General features: G+C 40.1%; 1 protein-coding gene across 5 annotated transcripts in view; it reads right to left on the bottom strand.

The window, feature by feature from the left end:
• Positions 1 to 22,754, bottom strand: part of LOC126281423 (ATP-dependent zinc metalloprotease YME1L-like) — a 252,411-nt gene that overhangs the window by 126,295 nt on the left and 103,362 nt on the right. For all 5 annotated transcript variants that reach the window (XM_049980379.1, XM_049980388.1, XM_049980395.1 and 2 more), the window contains 2 exons: positions 17,181 to 17,424; positions 12,947 to 13,079 (listed from right to left, as the gene is read on the bottom strand). In XM_049980379.1, the coding sequence (XP_049836336.1) occupies positions 12,947 to 13,079; positions 17,181 to 17,424 (377 nt within the window). The remainder of the gene's footprint in view (positions 1 to 12,946; positions 13,080 to 17,180; positions 17,425 to 22,754) is intronic.

Raw genomic sequence — 22,754 nt, 5'->3', positions numbered from 1 at the left:
TGTTTCCAGAATGATATTTTCAATCTGCAGTGGAGTGTGCACTGATATGAAACTTCCTGGCAGATTTAAACTGTGTGCCCGACTGAGACTCGTACTCGGAACCTTTGCCTTTCATGGAAAAGTGCTCTACCATCTGAGCTATCGAAGCACAACTCACGCCCAGTCCTCACAGCTTTACTTCTGCCAGTATCTCGTCTCCTACCTTCCAAACTGTACAGAAGCTCTCCTGTGAACCTTGCAGAACTAGCACTCCTTAAAGAAAGGATACTGCAGAGACATGGCTTAGCCACAGCCTGGGGGATGTTTCCAGAATGATATTTTCACTCTGCAGTGGAATGTGTGCTGATATGAAACTTCCTGGCAGATTAAAACTGTGTGCCCGACCGAGACTTGAACTCGGGACCTTTGCCTTTCGCGGGCAAAGTGCTCTACCATCTGAACTACTGAAGCACGACTCACGCCCGGTCCTCACAGCTTTACTTCTTCCAGTATCTTGTCTCCTAGCTTCACCGGCATGAGTCGTGCTTCGGCAGCTCAGATGGTAGAGCACTTGCCCACTAAAGGCAAAGGTTCCAACTTCGAGTCTCGGTTGGGTGCACAGTTTTAATCTGCCAGGAAGATTCATATCAGCACACACTCTGCTGCAGAGTGAAAATATCAATCTGGAAATATCCCCCAGGCTGTGGCTAAGCCATGTCTCCGCAGTATCCTTTCTTTCAGGAGTGCTAGTTCCGCAAGGTTCGCAGGAGAGCTTCTGTAAAGTTTAGAAGGTAGGAGACGAGATACTGGCAGAAGTAAAGCTGTGAGGACCGGGTGTGAGTTGTGCTTCGGTAGCTCAGATGGTAGAGCACTTTCCCGCGAAAGGCAAAGGTCTCGAGTTTGAGTCTCGTTCGGGCACACAGTTTTAATCTGCCAGGAAGTTTCATATCAGCGCACACTGCACTGCAGAGAGAAAATATCATTCTGGAAATGAACACCCTTAGCTGCTTGCAGACGTTGACATACTTCAACAGGGACAGATGAAAATGTGTGACCCGACTGGGACTTGCACCCGGGATCATCTGCTTACATGGCAGATGCTCTATCCATCTGAGCCACCGAGGACACACAGGATAGCCGACTCCAGGGATTTATCTCTGACATGCCTCCAGCGAAAACCACATTCCCAACGTATTGTCCCGCACTACATTCGTAGCGCCTCTGCCCATTATATTCGTTACATATTTTCATCTGTCCCCGTTTTTGTATGTCAACGCCTGTAAGCAGCTAAGGGTGTTCATCTGATTGTAATTTCATACTAACGAGCTGCATGGTCACTGATGATATCTGTTCTTTCAGACATGTCCGAAAGAGCAGATACCATCTTACAAAGATTCCAAGGCTTACCAAGCGGGAAAGCGCCGGTAGATAGGCACAATGAATAAAACACATAAACACACAAACAGAATTTCGAGCTTTCGCATCCGGCGGCTGCTTTGTCAGGAAAGAGGGAAGGAAAAGGAAAGATGAAAGGATGTGGGTTTTAAGGGAGAGGGTAAGGAGTCATTCCAATCCCGGGAGCGGAAAGACTTACCTTAGGGGGAAAAAAGGATAGGTATATATTCGCGCACACACACACACACACACACATGCATATCCATCCATACATACACAGACACATATATACACTCCTGGAAATGGAAAAAAGAACACATTGACACCGGTGTGTCAGAGCCACCATACTTGCTCCGGACACTACGAGAGGGCTGTACAAGCAATGATCACACGCACGGCACAGCGGACACACCAGGAACCGTGGTGTAGGCCGTCGAATGGCGCTAGCTGCGCAGCATTTGTGCACCGCCGCCGTCAGTGTCAGCCAGTTTGCCATGGCATATGGAGCTCCATCGCAGTCTGTAACACTGGTAGCATGCCGCGACAGCGTGGACGTGAACCGTATGTGCAGTTGACGGACTTTGAGCGAGGGCGTATAGTGGGCATGCGGGAGGCCGGGTGGACGTACTGCCGAATTGCTCAACACGTGGGGCGTGAGGTCTCCACAGTACATCGATGTTGTCGCCAGTGGTCGGCGGAAGGTGCACGTGCCTGTCGACCTGGGACCGGACCGCAGCAATGCACGGATGCACGCCAAGACCGTAGGATACTACGCAGTGCCATAGGGGACCGCACCGCCACTTCCCAGCAAATTAGGGACACTGTTGCTCCTGGGGTATCGGCGAGGACCATTCGCAACCGTCTCCATGAAGCTGGGCTATGGTCCCGCACACCGTTAGGCCGTCTTCCGCTCACGCCCCAACATCGTGCAGCCCGCCTCCAGTGGTGTAGTGACAGGCGTGAATGGAGGGGCGAATGGAGACGTGTCGTCTTCAGCGATGAGAGTTGCTTCTGCCTTGGTGCCAATGATGGTCGTATGCGTGTTTGGCGCCGTGCAGGTGAGCGCCACAATCAGGACTGCATACGACCGAGGCACACAGGGCCAACACCCGGCATCATGGTGTGGGGAGCGATCTCCTACACTGGCCGTACACCTCTGGTGATCGTCAAGGGGACACTGAATAGTGCACGGTACATCCAAACCGTCATCGAACCCATCGTTCTACCATTCCTAGACCGGCAAGGGAACTTTTTGTACCAACAGGACAATGCACGTCCGCATGTATCCCGTGCCACCCAACGTGCTCTAGAAGGTGTAAGTCAACTACCCTGGCCAGCAAGATCTCCAGATCTGTCCCCCATTGAGCATGTTTGGGACTGGATGAAGCGTCGTCTGACGCGGTCTGCACGTCCAGCACAAACGCTGGTCCAACTGAGGTGCCAGGTGGAAATGGCATGGCAAGCCGTTCCACAGGACTACATCCAGCATCTCTACGATCGTCTCCATGGGAGAATAGCAGCCTGCATTGCTGCGAAAGGTGGATATACACTGTACTAGTGCCGACATTGTGCATGCTCTGTTGCCTGTGTCTATGTGCCTGTGGTTCTGTCAGTGTGATCATGTGATGTATCTGACCCCAGGAATGTGTCAATAAAGTTTCCCCTTCCTGGGACAATGAATTCATGGTGTTCTTATTTCAATTTCCAGGAGTGTATATAGTTAAGGTTGACCGGCCACATGACCATGTTCTTCTTCTGTGTGAATGCACAAACAGAGCCCGAACTCTTACGGGAATTGGCAACGCGCCGTGAATAATGAGTATAATGGGCGGGGGCACTACGAATGTAGTGCGGGACAATACGTTGAGAATGTGGGTTTCGCTGGAGGCGTGCTAGAGATAAATCCCCGCAGTCACGCTATCCTCTGTGTCCTTGCTGGCTCAGATGGATAGAGCGTCTGCCATGTAAGAAGGAGATCCCGAGTTTGAGCCCCAGTCGGGGCACACCTTCAGCATCTAAGGGTGTTCATTTCATTGTAATTTCATTCTAACGAGCTGCATGGTCACCGATGATATCTGTTCTTTCGGACATCTCCAAAAGAACAGATACCATCTTAGTATATTTAATTCTGGATTATCAGATTCATATTTAAAGTCAATTTCTCATCATCAAAGACAGTAATGTCATAATTGGAAACTGTGACAGGATTGCCAGTAAATTACAAAGATTTTTGAGAATATTTATCATATACATATTCTGAAATTCAAAGTTCTAAAATTTTGTTGTGTATCTTCTTTTTCATGTATCCACACACAAATGAGACAAACCACAACAAGGATAAAAACTAATTAACCAGGAGAAGTAAAGAGAAGTTCAAATAAAAAGTATCAAGGAAATTATGCACATTATAGATTGTAGTACTTCAGGTAAGGAAATTTTTGTGCTGTGAAATAGGGATTCAAAAGTAGATGAAAGTGGCATTTTTTCTCTTTTCTTGTGATTTCTGAAAAAGTGTGTGAAATTTTAGTAACTAGGCTTCACTTACTAAGTGTTAGACATCAAAGGATGGCAGGGTTTTGTTCAGACAAAAGTTTCACGTCAAGCCATCATTAGATTGGTTTTTTCCAACCTCTCATTGTATGAATAATAAAGCAAAATACTATGCCTCTTGTGATAGGTGAAGATTTTAATTTCAATTATTTAGTCATAATTCATGGAATTGGGAAAACTTGAGAACAAACAGACTGTACAAATTTCTGCTGGTACACAAGAGAATATGAAGGAAAATTTTTTCCACCTCACAAGTAAATAGACTGCTAAAGAGAATGACATTTTGTTCACCAAGGACCAAACAGCAAGTATGGACAAAAATTTCAAAAGATTTGTAAATTAACAAGTAGTGCAAATTGGTGCTAACATCCAACAGTGAATGATTAAGGTTTTCAAGCAACTCCCTAACAAACAATCTGCTCAGCTCAATAGATTAAATACAAACCTAGAAACTATAATGACAGAATTAACCAATTTAAAACTTACAAGCAAAAAGTTTATCAGAATTGGTAAAACGCACAAAAATCAGAAATGAAAGAAATGAAAGATAATCAGTCGGAACTACAAAATGTCATACAGCCACTAACTTCTCAGAGTAGCCATGTGAATAGTGAATTTGTTAGCTGGCTACATGATAAAGATGAACAGGTTGCAAAGGCTTAAAGCACTCAAAGGAACAAGATCAATGACGAATTCATTAACTGTCTACACCAGAAAGATGCTCAGGTTAACAAATTTTCGAAAAATGAAATACAACTGGTCATACAGAATGCAAATGCACATGTAGCAGCTAATTGTAAAGAAGATAGTGAAGGAGCTACAAATCTGCATTCGGTCACGATACGTCTATGATCCCACAGGAACTTCTGAAATGGAAAAATGGAAGGAAAGAATGGTGGCTCATGTAAGCAAGCTACATCAGGAACTGTTCACTGTACGTAATATTGTGGGTGAGACTTCTGCTGTTGCAGCTAGTGGCAACAATGAATTCTACATTTTGCCACAACCTGAAACATTTTACCAGGAATCAAGTAAACACACAAGCCCTTATGTGAACTACTCACAATGTGAAGCAGGGGCAGCAAATGCCCATACATGAAAGCCTTTAAAAACCCTGTCAGTTTCAGTTCTATATATAGAATAAAAAAGCACCACAGCCAGTTGTATAAATAAAGAGTTTTTGTAGATCCTCCCTAGGTCTTGGACGGATGCCCAGGCAACAGAATTTGTTGTATCACATTTTCAGGGTGATGGAGCCTTTTGGGCATCTGAAGTTATAGGCTGATGTGATTCATATGAACAATCACAGACATGGGGTAACGGTAGACACGTGACACATGTCTACATCTACTTCTATTGTCAGCAAAACATGGTGAGGTGCATGATAGAGGGTGTGTCTCTTTGTACCAGTTATTAGGGTTTCTTCCTGTTCCATTCACGTTCAGAGTGTGGGAAGAATGATTGTTTGAATGCATCTGTGCATGCTGCAATTATTCTAATCTTATTCCCACAATCCCTATGTGAGCATGACAAGATTGTAGTATATTCCTAGAGTCATCTTTTAAAGCCAGTTCTTGAAACTTCATTAATAGACTTTTTCAGGGTAGTTTACATCTCTCTTCAAGTGTCTTCCAGTTCAGTTCTTTTAGTATCTCTGTGATACTCTCACATGGATTAAACGAACCTGTGACTATTTGTGCTGCCCTTTTTTGTATTTCCTCAATATCCCCTGTCAGTCCTATATGATACAGGACCCACACACTTGAGCAACTAGAACCAGTCACAGGAGTGTTTTGCAAGCAATCTCCTTTGTAGACTAACCAAACTTCACCAGTCTTGTACCAATAACTCAAAGTCTACCACCTGCTTTACGCATGACTGAGCCTATGTGATTGTTCCATTTCATATCCTTACCAAGTGTTACACTCAAGTACTTGCATAAGTTGGTCAATTCCAACAGTGACTCACTGATATGATAGTCACAGTATACTATTTTTTCCCCCATTTTTTGAAGCGCACAATTTTACACTTTTGAACATTTAAAGCATGTTGGCAATTACTGTATCTCTTTGAAATCTTATCAAGATCTGGCTGAATATTTGTGCAGCTTCTTTCAGACAGGACCTCATCATAGACAATAGGATCATCTACAAAAAGTCTTCAGTTACTATTATCTGCAAAGTAATTAATATACAAGGAAGTGGCTCTGGTTATTTGCTTCTGTACCAGGTCGGGAGAGTAGTTGTGGGATGCGAAAGCTGTTTTCAGGTTGTTGGTGTAATGGTTCAGGGATTCAGGACTGGAGCAGATTCGTTTGCCATGAAGGCCTAGGCTGTAGGGAAGGGACCGTTTGATATGGAATGGGTGGCAGCTGTCATAATGGAGGTACTGTTGCTTGTTGGTGGGTTTAATGTGGACGGATGTGTGAAGCTGGCCATTGGACAGATGGAGGTCACCGTCAAGGAAAGTGGCATGGGATCTGGAGTAGGACCAGGTGAATCTGATGGAACCAAAGGAGTTGAGGTTGGAGAGGAAATTCTGGAGTTGTTCTTCACTGTGAGTCCAGATCATGAAGATGTCATCAATAAATCTGTACCAAACTTTGGGTTGGCAGGCTTGGGTAACCAAGAAGGCTTCCTCTAAGCGACCCATAAATAGGTTGGCATACGAGGGGGCCATCCTGGTACCCATGACTGTTCCCTTTAATTGTTGGTATGTCTGGCCTTCAAAAGTGAAGAAGTTGTGGGTCAGGATGAAGCTGGCTAAGGTGATGAGGAAAGACATTTTAGGTAGGGTGGCAGGTGATCGGCGTGAAAGGAAGTGCTCCATTGCAGCGAGGCCCTGGACGTGTGGGACATTTGTGTATAGGGAAGTGGCATCAATGGTTACAAGGATGGTTTCCGGGGGTAACAGACTGGGTAAGGATTCCAGGCTTTCGAGAAAGTGGTTGGTGTCTTGATGAAGGATGGGAGACTGCGTGCAATGGGTTGAAGATTTTGATCTACATAGGCAGAGATACGTTCTGTGGGGGCTTGGTAACCAGCTACAATGGGGCGGCCGAGATGTTTGGGTTTGTGAATTTTAGGAAGTAGGTAGAAGGTAGGAGTGCGAGGTGTCGGTGGGGTCAGGAGTTTGATGGAGTCAGGTGAAAGGTTTTGTAGGGGGCCTAAGGTTCTGGACATCAGGAATGGGATTACCTTGGCAAACTTTGTATGTAGAGTTGTCTGAAAGCTGACGCAGTCCCTCAGTCACATACTCCTGACGATCAAGTACCACGGTCGTGGAACCCTTGTCAGCCGGAAGAATGATGATGGATTGGTCAGCTTTCAGATCACGGATAGCCTGGGCTTCGGCTATGGTGATGTTGGGAGTAGGATTAAGGTTTTTCAAGAAAGATTGAGAGGCAAGGCTGGAAGTGAGAAATTCCTGGAAGGTTTGGAGAGGGTGATTTTGAGGAAGAGGAGGTGGGTCCCACTGTGATGGAGGACGGAACTGTTTCAGGCAGGGTTCAATGTGGATAGTGTCTTGGGGAGCTGGATCATTAGTAGTGGGATCAGGATTATTTTTCTTCGTGGCAAAGTGATATTTCCAGCAGAGACTACGAGTGTAGGACAGTAAATCTTTGACAAGGGCAGTTTGGTTGAATCTGGGAGTGGAGCTGAAGGTGAGGCCTTTGGATAGGACAGAGGTTTCAGGTTGGGAGAGAGGTTTGGAGGAAAGGTTAACTACTGAATTGAATTGGGGTGTTGTGGTTCCAGATTGTGTTGACTAGAATTTTGAGGTGTTGGGGGGAGTGGAGCTGGAAGTGGGAGATTGAGTAGATGGGAGAGACTGGGTCTGTGTGCAATGAGAGGAGGTTGAGGTTTGTTGGAAAGGTTGTGGAGAGTGAGTGAGTTGCCTTTCCGGAGGTGGGAAACCAGGAGATTGGATAGTTTTTTGAGGTGGAGGGTGGCATGCTGTTCTAATTTGAAGTTGGCCGAGTCGATGTATAGGTGAAGGATTAGGCGGGTGAGGGCTATGGATTGTGCAGTTTGGAACTGGTATAAAGAATGATGGAAAGAAGGATTGCAGCCAGAGATGGGAACTTTAAGTGTGAGGCCTTTGAGGGTAATGCCAAATGTCAGACAAGCCAGAGTATCATTTTTTTCAGAATTAATATCTAATCAAACAGTGTTTTTACATACTCGCTGTGTGCATCATGTGGCTCTAATCTCAAATAAAAACATTTTTTGTGTTATTGTGTGTTTCAGTAATGCCAAATGTTTTGAGTGGTGTAATTCTGACCACTGCTAAATAGTTCACCACATATGTTTCAGATGGCATGAAATTATCACAGAGAGACAGATGCCAAATACAAATCAGGTGACTTGGGGAGCACCATTAAAGATGTCAAGAACAAAACACTAATAAAAGCAGCTGCCCCTTACTCTGTCCCAAAGAACTCTATTCATGACCATCTCAAGATGGGCTGACCAGAGAGATGGTCTGAAAAATAGCTTTCAAATTTGCTGAATAAATAATTTGAAGCATAATTTTGACAAAACTTCCAAAATGGTACGAAAACATTGATCCTATGGATTTAAATAAAGGGTATCCTTATATTTCCCTACTGAAACCTGAGTCCTCATCTATCAATAGAGTTAAGATTTTTTATTCTAACAGAATGGAAAATTTTCTTCAAAAACTTGCAAACTTTGTACGAAAAATACCACTTTCACACTAATCATATTTACAATGTTGATGAGACAGGCATTTCTTAGGTCCAAAGAAATTCAAGGATATTTGCACCAAAGGGCCAGAAGCAAGTGGGCATGGCAACAAGTGGTGAAAGAGACACTACATCAACAGCTGTTTGCATATTTAGTGCTTCAGGAAAGTATGTTCCTCCAGTTATTATTTCTAATAGGAAGCAAATAAATGTTCAGTTGTTGCATTGAGGCGATGCAGATGTGATAGCAGAAGTTAGTGATTCAGTTTGGGTCAATGAGAACCTATTTGTGGACTGGCTACACCACTTCATCTCAGGTTCAGGTGCAATTACCTCCGGCATGCAGAGAGTGTCACTTTGAGCTCCATGGCATCTATTGCTACATGATAGCATGAGGAGCTCTGAAAAAGTTTCTATGTTTGAGGTTGCTTGACATACTATCATTCACACCCAACAGGAAGTCCATGCACTACTTTCCACCTCGGAATTCCTACAGTGAGGGTCAAGTGAGTCATAGTAAAATGCCCATATATGGCCCAAGGGTCTTGTGAGTTCTTCCTGTTCCATGTGAAGAAAGCCATGTATGAGTGTCTGAAAGTGATTAGAAGTAAAGCCAAATACATCCAAAGGAAAGGCTCCTAGCGGCTCTTATTGATGGCAGAGGTTCTTAACTAACATGCAATGGTCAGTGCTATAAGGACAAGGTTTAATAATCAATGGCACTCTCTTTTCAATTACCTGTCACCATTATAGAGCCGTCATCTTCAAAACTCATTCTAGAGAAAACCTGACCTGCTTGAGTGTTAACCTGGACTCAACACTTCTTTCCTCCCAGGACCAAACCCTAGCTGTCCATAAAGGTTAGATTTGGATGGAGCAACTATCTGGGCATATAAAGCAATGCTGTAACAAAACCCAGTACAGACTCATCACATTGGGGACCTTCACATCAGCCACATTCTTAATCTTGTTAATAATAGCCACTGTTTATAGCTACCTCAAGCACATAGTCACACTGATCCCACTCCTACCAACCCTCAACCAGTGGACCTATACCAATTGTGTTGGTACCTATGAGGAAATAGCTTAGCTGCAAAAAAGTTGCAAGTGAACTCCTACAAATAGTGTGTACCATAGACTCAATAGAATATGTCTGAAATGAACTGTGTAAAAGCCAACTAATTTCAGGTTCAACCATAGCCATGAATTCAGAGGGCTGAATTCTTCTAAGAGGAGAAGACTGTAATACTGCAAGTCAAGGAACAGGAGCTTTGGCATAATCACACTAGTTGCTATAACCCACTGACAGAGCTTTACACAACACTGCCCACCCAGGTACCACAGCATTACTGTGTGGACAGTGACAATGAAGTTACTGTAACCTAGGATGCTTCAGTGGTACTATGGCAAGTGGAATGTGACTCCTGCCATGACCACTCAACAACAAGTCCACCCTGGTGTATATAAATACTGATCACCCAGGCAGACTGGCATCAAATCAGCGAGTCATTGGGTTGAAATTTGCTGCAATGTGGGCTTTCATTGTGAGACCACATCCATTCACCCATCATCCTGACAGGATTTCTTGCCTGAGTGGTCCAGTCATGGCACTGATGTTAACCAAGGGTCAAATTGAGGCTCTCCCAGCTACCGAGTTACTGACCATATGCTGACACCAGTAACCATCAGCCAGAAATCAAGGCCATGGTTGGCACCCAGGATGTCTACTCTCACCACCACAGCTACACAGGTGCCCCAGTCCCCTTGATAGCAGTGCAGCCAGGCCACACCACCATACTAGTACCTGACACAGTGCAGACACCACTGCCATGGAACACATACATAGAAAGGTCAATCCGCTTCTGACCTGCACTAGATGTTGCCTCTGCAAGCATCTTCATGATTACACATCAGGCTCTCTGATATGTGACGTCATCGATAGCCCACAAGTATTTTCTGCTAGGCTGAACTCTTTACCTGAGCTTGTTATGATGTATAAGCACACAACACCTGTGTTGCCTTTTTCTATATTCCAGTCAATTTTCACGTAATGCTCAATTTAAATCAATCATTTTCTGTTGGTAGCAATCAGTGTTAACAGTTTTAGTAGCTCATGAGAGATGACACCTTTCTGATACCACCAAACACAGAGAATTGTATTCTTACCAAAGCAATTTGGTCTTGCAGTGGATGTTGATGAATTGCCTGGATTCATCCATGATTTACAACATTTAGGATTATCAAAATATATACATTTTTCGTCACCTGTCACTATTCAATGAAGAAACAACTTTCTTTTGTATTGGCAAGCAGCATGTCACAAGTGGTCTTTCGATTTGCTTGCAGTCTTTCACTCAGTTCATGTGGAACCCACTTTCCCACTTTCTGCACCTTTCCCATATCTTTCACACAATGAGAAATGGATTTCTTCATCACATTCAATTCTTCTGTGAGTTCCTGTTGAGTTTGAGTATCATCTTCATCCAATAAAACCTGTGGTTTGTTGTCTTCAAACTTTTTCTGTGGTTTCCTGCACTTGTCATTTCTCATGTCAAAATCACCACTTTCGAATTTTTTGAACTGCTAGAAACACTGTGTTTTTCCAAGACCATGTTTGCCAAAAGCTTCGACAAGCATTTGATGCAATTCTGCAGCAGTTTGCTCCAAATGATAACAGAAATCCAATGCTGTCTGCAAATCGTAGTTCATAGGCACAAACCTCGACATGTTTACGGGTTTGAAACAGAAACTGATGCATGGAACTTGGGTTACTGTGTGTTGACATTCATCATCAGCTGTTACAGGAAGCAGATGGTGCTGCAGATGTGGTCTCATGGGCCCTACAGTGACAGCTAACACCATCTATAGGGAACTTCCATTTGCATACTTCTACACCTGATACATTTCCAACTCTGTTCTTACATCACAAGTTTGCAAGTGTGTACTTGCCACAAAATTCAGTATTGTATTTAGTAAATTCAAGATGGGCGCTGATGGATAAAACATGCTGTTTCCTGTGATGTCATGGTAATATGTCAATTCATTCTACATTCTACATGTTAATTGATTGGAATCAGATATTTGCAGGTGGAACAGTATATTTACATTAGTACTTTTATTATGAAATATCCACCAATGGTGGCAGAAGATGAAAGCTTAATAGTAGTAAGCTATGTATCTGGAAAAATTTAAAACTCTCTATGAGCACACATAGTTTAGAATTCTGACCTTTAGAATTTATTGGTTGTAATTAATATTAAAAAGTGATTTATTTAAGAAAATTTTACTTTTACTTTTGTAAGAAGGTAATATTAGATTATTTTTTTTATACAAACAGAGTGTAAGACAGTAAGTATTATACACACAAAGACTTGTGTTGCATTTTGCCTGTAGCAGCATATGAGCAGGCGGCTGTATTTTCTCAATACAGTATTTTCCCCTTTGGTGTGAGTTGGTGATGGTTTTGTATGCACTCACTTGAAGAGGGGACCAATCTATTGTAACTGACTAATGGGAAATAAGTAAAGGTTTCAACTGTCTTTGAGACGTCCTTGACTTGTTTGGCTCACTCACCTCAACCAAAGGACACTTATACCCTTACCTGTTTCATCAATACAGTATCAGTTCACAATCAAATGAAGCAACCTACAATTTTTGTTGCCAGACATTGCTTTAGATAAATATTTTTTTTATTAACAGATGTTTTTTTCATAACCAATTTGACAATTTTGGTGCTCTCATGAGAGGTTTAAAATAATCTTATCATGTGAATTGACTGAACTGAGCTCCAAGATATTTTCCATGCATACAAAGTAAGGTACACACTAATATAAAGACATTTTGACATTCAGTTGAAGGAAACAATGTATTTTGAACCTACAATGACACATGTAGATAAGTCCTTGGCTTGTGCCATTATACTCTCTTCTTCTTTGAACAATTTGACCATATGAATTCTTGGCTGTGGATAAACCTGAAACTAATCAATGTATACACAGTTCATTTCAGATACATTCTGTTGAGTCTTTGGCTCACATTATTTATATGAGCTCACTCACAACTTTTCAGCAGCAAAGATATATCTAATTGATGTGTCTTTATGCAAAACACACCATACCTTCAAGCTATGTGATGATCTCTCCTTGCACCCTACATATGGTCAATTGTTATTATTTCGCTGTACTGATGAGCACTTAAAATGTTTGGTTTACTGATGCCAAAGCATCTAGCTTCAATATGGCAAGACAGGCACAGAGGTACACATAGAAACACATAGATACATACAGATAGATAATTGAGCGGAATATAACTTACCCATCCATTTCAGATAATAACTGGTTAATTGTTTGGTTTGCGTAAGGATGGAAGTTTGAGCTTGTACGTTTTGCTCCAATGGAGTCTATTTCATCAATAAATATTATACATGGAGCACAGGTTTTTGCTCTTCCTGTGAAGGAAATGTTAAGAATAAGATAGTTGGATATTTGCATAAATTCTTATCAAACTGGAAAAATTATCTTGAGCTCTGTGTTTAACTTGTAAAAAATACAATCTCTTTTTTGGAAGACTGTTAATAGGATTGTATGATGAGTTGCCAACTTTCAACAATAAAAGACGGAGTGTTGATGATGACTTTTTCTTAGTTGAAGGCCACAATTTGTAAGATGACACTGACTTTTCCAGAGAGATGAACTAATGCAATCCACCTAGATTACCAGCCGACAATTTTGTTCAATCTCTCAAATAGTTCCCATTCATCATGTTTACTCTAAATATCCCTCCATGAATTGTACATTATTTCTAAGTACAGGTGGATAGCCTGTCCTTCCCTACACAACTATGTTCTTCAGTACTCCACAAAACTCCGTACTGGCTACAAAGTACTGCAAAGATGAGCCACAAAGAAACACTTGAGGGATCAAAGTCAGCTGACTGACCACACATGGATTTACAATGGTCATCTTAATATCCTTTACTTGTGCAAATGGTCTTCCAGATGAAGTTTGCCATTCTCTACTAGTAACTGCTGAAGAATGGCTCAAAAATTAGCTTCACAGTACACTGAAAACAGCAGGCTAAGCAGGCTAACTAATTCAAACTTTACAGCTTTTCAGAGAGTTTGCTTGGTTGGAAACATGCAACATATGACCCATTCTTTAAACCTAGAAAATAAATAAATGAATAAAATTTATACAACAGTACAGCAATATTTAAAGAAAATGACAAGAGGTCCAACATTTAGCTGCTATTCTATTACTACTGCGTGTAAAAGGATGAATAACAATCCTCTGTATAATGTTTTAATATTCAGCCACCATATTTCCATCTCCTTTGAAGCATCATCACCTAAAACCCTGCAGATATCCACAACTGAACACATAATCTATTTCATGTATCCATCATAGTCAAACTCCACTGTAGCATATGGAAATCACATCTGTCTTGTAGTATCACATGTAAAGTTTGAAACTATTTTCAGTTCCTCAATGAGAACTTTGACAGCAGACACAAATTGGTTAAAACTATCTCTTAGGCTACAACACACATTTGGAACAAAATTGCTGCTTACATCTGAATTGTACAACAACAGTGTGAAATAAGATTTGCCTATGAAGCAGACAAAAGATTAATAATTTAATTTCTTAGTTTTAAAATTAAATATTTTTCACTGCCTAGCTATGAATAGAAGTGAATGATTCTCATTCACTTCTAAGATCTGGGTTTACTGCGTGTCTGTTTACAATTATGGAGTACACAACTCAATGGCATATTTTCCACAGCTCATATTTATTGATTTAACAGAAGGCTGCATCAATTCTATATATGATGATACATCATACACTGCTTAAAAATTGCTAAGGAACAGAGACATTATTGGACAGGAAAACGAAAAATGGTACAGATTTCACCACTTGAAAAAGCAAGGTAACAGACATAAATAACATTCATGTTTGACACAGGTCAGACTCCCAACATAAAGGTTCATACCAGACGCTCAGTAAGAAATATGCCCTCCTTATTCACTAATAATTTTTTTTCCTATTATTCATGCTGGCTACCAAACTGCTGAGGAGTCCTTGGTGAATATCATCTCAATCCACTCTCAAGGCAGTTCTCAATTCTTGCACAGTTCAGGAAGAGGACACTCATTGATAAACACATCTACCAAGAGCATCCTAGGCATGTTCTAGATGTCTATGTCCAAGGAGTATGCAGACAATTCTATATGTTCCATATCTTCACTTTCCAATGTGTCTGACACCTCAACAGTCATAGTCAACAGAATCTTGGGATGTACCACACCCCTAAATAGACAGACATGATCCAGAATAATCTCCTTCAATATATCAGTGCTGTCACTGTACATCATGCAATGATACACAATGGTGCTTGGTCACTGCACATAATGCCTGCCCACACCACACTGTCTAGGCCACTGATGACATTCATGAACATTTTATGTGGTGTTCTCCTCTCTGTCCACACTAACTGATGGCCAAAATCACCTGCCACATCAAAGAACATTACTCTGGACCATTGTGATTGACCCCAACCAACGTGCTCCCTACACCAATGAAATCTTTTTCGATGATGGCATGGTTGAAGTGGGATGCCTTTAACAGGATTCTAAGCATACAAACCAGCCTGATTTAATCACTGCAAAATGGTTCCAGCAGAGACACGGGTAACAATAGCAGCTACAATATCTGAAGTGATCTGCCTATAAGTGAGATGTCTGTTCCTTTACTCCAGTATGGCTCAGTATTGGTCCTCCTGTGGTGTGGTGGTCTGTCTATGAGAACTGGCATGCTTTCACATAGCGTTTCCAACCTCAGTGGCCTTCTTTTTAAACTCAAGATGACATTTTTGGTCAAACCCATTATTGTGACCACAGTAATGATGCTCTCACTAGCCTGGAGGTGTCCATCTGCTTGTCCACAATCATAGGCACTCAAAAGATGTCTTGCAGACATGTTGCTTTACCACAGGATTTGTTGCACTAATCAGCTTCATAACAACCTTCATCAAACATTGTACTGCATGAATTGTCAGATGCATACAGAGTGCTTGGTCCCTTACTTTTCTTGGTCATTGTAAATGACCTCCCATGGTGCATGACCCAAGAAGCACACTTCATCCTATTTGCAGATGACACAACCATTATGATTGACAAAGTACCCAACTGCAGTCTCGAGAACACTGCGACCACTATATTCCAAGAAGTTCTAGATTGGTTCACTGCAAATGGTCTGTCCTTCAATGTTCATAATGTAAACAAAAAATTTGAAAATGTTGAAATAAAATGTGGAGACCAAGAAATAGTGAAAGTTGCATCTTCCAAATTTCTGGGTTTACATATTGATAACAATCTAAACTGGTCTGTCCACATCACTGACCTACATAAAAGACTGAATTCAGCAGCATTTGCCATTCACTCAATTGCATCCGTTTGTGACATGGAAACAATCAAAACTGCATAAGTTGGTTATTTCCCTTCACTTATGACATATGACATCATAGTCTGGGGAAATGAACCACAAGCAAATAAAGCCTTTGTTGCACAGAAGAGAGTTATCAGGATTATGAGTAGAGAGCATCCTAGATCTTCTTGCAGAAATTTATTCAAATGGTTGTGGATCCTCATCATGCCTTGTCAATACATCTTGTCACTAATGTGCTTTGTGAACAAAAATTATGCAATTTACAAAATGAATAGCGCATACCATGATCACCATACAAGAAGAAAACATGATCTTCACATAGATTTAAAAGATCTCAGCATGGTACAGAAAGGAGTTAATTATTCAAGTATAAGAGTGTTCAATAAACTTCCTGTCAATATCAAATCAATCATTGGGGATGATACTAAATTCAAAACAGAGCTAAAACTTTATCTTTTGGATAATTCTTTCTATTCTTTACAGGAATTCTTTGATAACATGTAATATTCTTGAATTTGTTTTTCATTTCATGCATTTCTAATAGAATTGATTACATAGATTAGCATATCACTTGTTAGCATAATATTTTTAAATGAATTACTTTAAATTTGTTTATGTAATCATCTATGTCATTACTGCACTATTATTTATGCAATCATCTATTTCATTACTGTACTATTATCTGTGTTGTTATCTGAATTTTTGTGTGTAATAATTTGACATGCGGATGTCCATTTTCCTGTATCTGCTTATATATGTTAAATTGGCTGCCTCATGATCATTTACATGTGGCTATTTCTGAAATAACCTGACACGTTCTACATCCTAGTGATACATTCGCATCAAGGATCCATGGAACCTGAAAATAAATAAATAAAATAAATGTTCATAGACAGGCTTCACTGTGGTTAATATTTCCCACCATCTACAGTTCCTTTTACTATTGTTTGTCGGATGTTCCATAGCAACTGCCAGTTTTTCCTTAGCAATTACCAACTGTTCCTTAACAAGTGTCAGTTGTTCCTTAGCAATTGTCGAGCAGTGTACTCTGTGGTTAAGATAGCTATGAAATAACAATAATTAATAAAATTCTTCTCGAAACTCACTGAAGAGACTGCGAACTCTTGCAGCTCCTTGGCCAACAAGGATGTCATCAAATTCTGAACCTGATGAATGAAAGAATGGCACCCCAGCTTCACCTGCTACAGCACGAGCTAGAAGGGTTTTTCCAGTGCCTGGAGGTCCAACAAGCAGAATGCCTTTAGGAAGCTTGGCACCCAATGCTGAAAACTTTCCTGGATTCTTCAAGAATTCAACTAAACATTTCAATTCTTGTTTTGCCTCATCAACCTGAAACACAGAATATATGTCAACATTACATAGATTTCCCCTTCACCAATATCAAGAAATAATGTACATGTCTAAAAGTTTTGCTATTAAAACTTTGAGAAGTGTGATCAACAAGATACTACATTTTAATTAGTCACTAACTTTATTGCCTTGTATTTTGTTTAAAAGCATTTATGAACAGTGTGTTGTATAAAAAGCATTATTTTCTATTTTAGTGTTCAGAAGATGACTATTTGCTTTTTATCACTCAGATCAGGGGCACCCATGGATTTCATGGGCCCCTAGACAAACTTTTATTAGGGCCCCCCAAGCCTTCTCAGCCCACAGGAGTTAATTGTCTGAAATACTGATTCTTCAGTACACTGTTTTGCACTTGAGAAATAAATAAATGCTGTTCGCACAGCACACTCTCAATAATTTATTTATTAATTGAATGACCATATTTGAATAAATACAAAAATTAATACACACAGTAATAATAACAATAATAGCCCCTAAAACAAAGAAAACTTAAATTTATTGAGAAACTTTTGCAGTGTACTTTGCTACCTTGATTTAAATAGCAGTACAAGCAATAATAACAATAATAATAATAATAGCCCCCAAAACAAAGAAACCTAACATTTATTGAGAAACCTTTGCAGCATACTTTGTTACCTTGATTTAAAATGTCTAGCTGAAACTGTTAATGTCAGTTGAACGATTCCTGACAACTTTAAATGGAACACTGAATCTTCTATTATTGCAGCTGATTAAGTTATCCACTACATTTCTAAAGCTCATTTTAGAAGCACATGCATGCTCTACTGATAACAGCAATAGATGATTAATTTTCTCTTGACCTAAAGTTGATCTTAAATTATGGATTCATTTTTTATTAATGCTAATTTACCATCTCTCTATTACTTGAAGCAACAACCACTTATAAGATGGTGAAAATCCTAAGTGCAATGCAAAGTTCATGAGACACAGATTGTAACCTCAACTTATAAATTTAATTTAGAAGAACAAATATTTATTTTTTGTAGTCTTTGTCAAACCCAGAAAAGTCCCCAGATTCATGGACTTATCTCTTCAATAAGTTTATCACTCATATCATAAAGAAAAGTTTTAATTACTTTCTTAATTGTATCACTATCATCCAAAGTATTATTTATTCTAAATATGGTTTCAAAAGTTTGTCATTTCCTCATTTCTTCATACGGAGAATCTATCTGACATTGCCTATGATTTCTTCTTCTTCTTCTTCTTCTTCTTCTTCTTCTTCTCCTTCTTTCTGCTTAAGAATTCCTGCCAGAGAACTCTTACTCCGTTATCTATTGTAACAGTAAAAGCTTTAATATTTTTCATTTCAATACCAAGGAAAATATCTTTGGACTGCAGAATCAAACTTCTTACATTTATATGGTCCAAAATATCCCTCCAAACATTCAAGAGACTCAATGTTTCAAACAAAGAGAAATATTTGATCAGCCCATTTAATTTTGCTATCCTATTTGAGACAAACTGCATTGACTTTTTTTTGTATTTTAAGGTTCCTATCATTTCTGGTAACTTTTCTGCTATAGGCTTTACTCCCTCAATTCTTGTCCTCCATCTCGTTTCAGACAGATCATGAAGAAACTGACCATCAATGTAATTTAATAACGCTTCCCATGTTTGTGAGCTTGTACTGAAGAAATTGTACTGCTAATTCAGACAACTTAAAGTATGTACCTACAACTTCATTACTTCATGTAGCATGTAATCCTACTAAGTTCAAAGTATGAGCTGAACAAGGAGAAAAAATTGCCAGCAAATAAATGTTTCTAATTTTTGCTGGCACGCCATTTACTTGCCTAGCCATATTATTCCAATATCAAAACACTGACCACAGCAGTGCCATAAATCAATTTCGTGCTTGTCTAATACATTTATAATAGCATTACTAATTGCATCACGTGTCTTTTTCTGCAAATCAAAATATTCCAGAAACCCTTCATGAATTGCTCATTTATTTTCCTCTTTGTTAAAAAAATCCTTAAATTCAAAATATTCTGTTTGGTCTAGGCATACCTGGAGTAGCATCTCAAATAAGTGAAAAAACCTGAGCTTCCTGCCTTTCTTCTAAGATTTTTCTTTCGTATACACTGAGGTGACCAAAGTTAGGGGATACCTCCTAATAATGTCTCAGACCTCCTTTTGCCTGGCGTACTGCAGTAACTTCACATGGCATGGACTCAACAAGTTGTTTGAAAGTCCCCTGCAGAAATATTGAGCCATACTGCCTCTATAGCTGTCCACTTGTCCAGAATGTTCTTCAGACCAGTCGCACACAATTTTGGTGCCGAAACATGCCACATTGTCATCCACAAAAATTTCAACATTGTTTGGGAACATTAAGTCTATGAATGACTGCAAATGGTTTCCACTATTTTCAGTAATGATTGATTCTGTTGGACCAGAGCAGCCAGTCCATGCCATGTAAACACAACCCACACCATTATGGAGCCACCACCAGCTTGCACAGCACCTTTTTGACAACCTGGATCCACTGCTTTGTGAGATCTGTGCCACACTGAAACCTTACCAACTGATATCAGGACTCATCTGGCCAGGTCTTGGTTTTTCATCCATCTACAGTCGAGTCGATATGCTCATTAGCCCAGGAGAGGTGTGCAGACGGTGTCACGCTGTTAACAAAGACACTCGCATCTGTTATTTGCTGCTATAGATTATTAACACCAAATGTTACAGCACTATCCTAATGGGTACAACTGTTGTATGTCCCACAATGATTTCTGCAATTATTTCATGCAGTGTAGCTTGTCTCCTAACAACTCTACATCTACATTTATACTCCACAAGCCACCCAACAGTGTGTGGCGGAGGGCACTTTATGTGCCATTGTCATTACCTCTCTTTTCTGTTCCAGTCGCATATGGTTCGCAGGAAGAACGACTACCGGAAAACCTCCATGCACGCTTGAATCTCTCTAATTTTACGTTCATGATCTCCTCAGGACGTATAAGTAGATGGAAGCAATATATGTGGTACCTCATCCAGAAATGCACCCTCTCGAAACCTGGACAGCAAGCTACACCGCGATGCAGAACACATCTCTTGCAGAGTCTGCCACTTGAGTTTGCTAAACATCTCTGTAATGCTATCACGCTTACGAAATAACCTTGTGATGAAACACGGTGCTCTTCTTTGGATCTTCTGTATCTCCTCTGTCAACCCAACCCGGTACACCGCTGCTCTTCGTCATTAAGTCAAGGACATTGGCCACTGCATTATCCATGGTGAGAGGAAATGCCTGAAATTTGGTATTCTCAGTACACTACTGAATTCGATAATAATTTCCACAGTGAAATGTTCCATCTATCTAGCTCCAGCTACCATTCCACGTTCACAGTCTTTAATTCCCATAGTGCAGACGTAATGACATGAGAAAGCTTTTCACATGAATTACCTCAGTACAAATGACAGCTCCGCCAATGCAATGACCTTTTTACACCTTGTGTACATGATTCTACCATCACCCAAACACGTGCATATTACTATCGCCTGACTTCTGTCACTTCACTTCAGTGTATTATCCCCCACACAAAGATAAAATCTCATTGTATGCTCTCCAAGATAAACAGTACACTGTCTTTTCATCTTTCTCTTGACAGCTCTAAGCATAAATTGTATATTCTCTCAAAAATGGCTAATATTAACCAATAACTCAACCCCAAGAAGTTACCAATATCTGCCTCACCTTACAGATGGCTATTTCTCCTAAAAGGCAAAGCTCATGAGGCTAAAAAGACAGCAACATATAAAAAAATTTCTTAAAAGCTCACATAAAAAGTCTCTTTCTTTCAGCAATAGTTCCTGGAATGTAAAATGCACATTGATACCCAACAGGATTTTTTCATAACATCTACATGCTAAAAATTATTTTTATGCAACAATCTACCCTCATGATCAGGAAGGGTAGAGTATAGCTTTTTCCAAGTTGTTTTATGTAGTTAATCCTTCATCTAGCTTAGCTAACTTAGATGCACCAGGGTTTGAGGATCATAATAAGCATGGCCAACAGAAGAGCTTTCTCTGGCTGTCACTCCACATTAACCAATTTCTTTTTACTTCAAATTTGCTACTAGAACATTTGGAACACAGGTGATACTTGATAAATATTCTACTTCATTAGTCTACAAACTGTTGAACTTTTCAAAGATCAATATTTGAAATGCCATTCTAACAATTCCATTTGTATCACTGTTATTAAATGTATACCCCATTCCCAAGATCACTTGGGTTCCAGTCATAGTCACTACATCCATCAGACTCAGACTTTTGTTCACTTATCTTTCATTTACAAAACAGCCAAATTCCTACATCAGATGCATTTAGTTTAGGTTTTTGTGCAGAACAGGTTTCTGCTTCTGTTGATGTTGAAGGGTTACTTACATTAAACACTGAGTTACCTTCTGGCAAAAAGTAAAGTAGCTACCTGTTGGTTTTGTATATTTTCTCAAGCTCTTTCACATATTTTTCAATGTGTTTTAATTTTTCTGATCACTTCTGTCCACAAGACTTATAGATATAACCTGACATTATCCTGGAAATAAATAATTAAAATACCTACTAAATGTGTTTACAAGAATACGGGAAGCTTTAAATAACAGTGAAAGTAGTAGTACTGAACTATTTTTTAAATTTTGTAACCTGACTTTAGTAAACAATATAACGAGACTTGCCTGATAGATTCACACATACCTGTAGTACCTGCACAAGCAAAGAATCCTAACTTTCATGAAACCTACAACTTGCACACTGCCGTCACTCCTAACATTAATTGAGTAAATGACAATAAGCACAATATCTAAATCTGAGGCAAAGTGCATGTAAGACACCTGCACACTGACATCAGAGCCAGCAAGAAAAGGGTCGTCAGTATGTTTGCCAATGCTGCTTTTATGAAAATAGCAAAGTCACAATGCTAGAGTCTCTAAATTCATCTAAGCCTACTATAAATGGAAAAAATGTTATTCTTGTTTCCCTCGACAAATGTCAAGCAGTACTAGGGGGCAATGCCTCAACAAAAGTTGGACAAGTCATAAAATCTTTTTGTTGTGTCAATTTATTTTTTGGTGTTTTATATTTACCAAACTAACAAAAGAATCACTAGCAATGTTGTCTGTACGTTCTTGCATAATCATCCAGCACAGAAAGTATGACGAAAATTTCAGTCTTCTGAAAAATCACAACTGAATAGAGAGATTTTTTTAGTCACAGCCTCTCCCCCCCACCAACGTTTGTCGGGATTGCCCTCCCCCTTATAGGTGGCCTTCAAGTAC

This window comes from Schistocerca gregaria, chromosome 1 (genome assembly GCF_023897955.1).
Source record: "Schistocerca gregaria isolate iqSchGreg1 chromosome 1, iqSchGreg1.2, whole genome shotgun sequence".
In the NCBI taxonomy this organism is placed as follows: Eukaryota; Metazoa; Arthropoda; class Insecta; order Orthoptera; family Acrididae; genus Schistocerca; species Schistocerca gregaria.
This window is presented reverse-complemented; position numbering and strand designations above follow the sequence as displayed.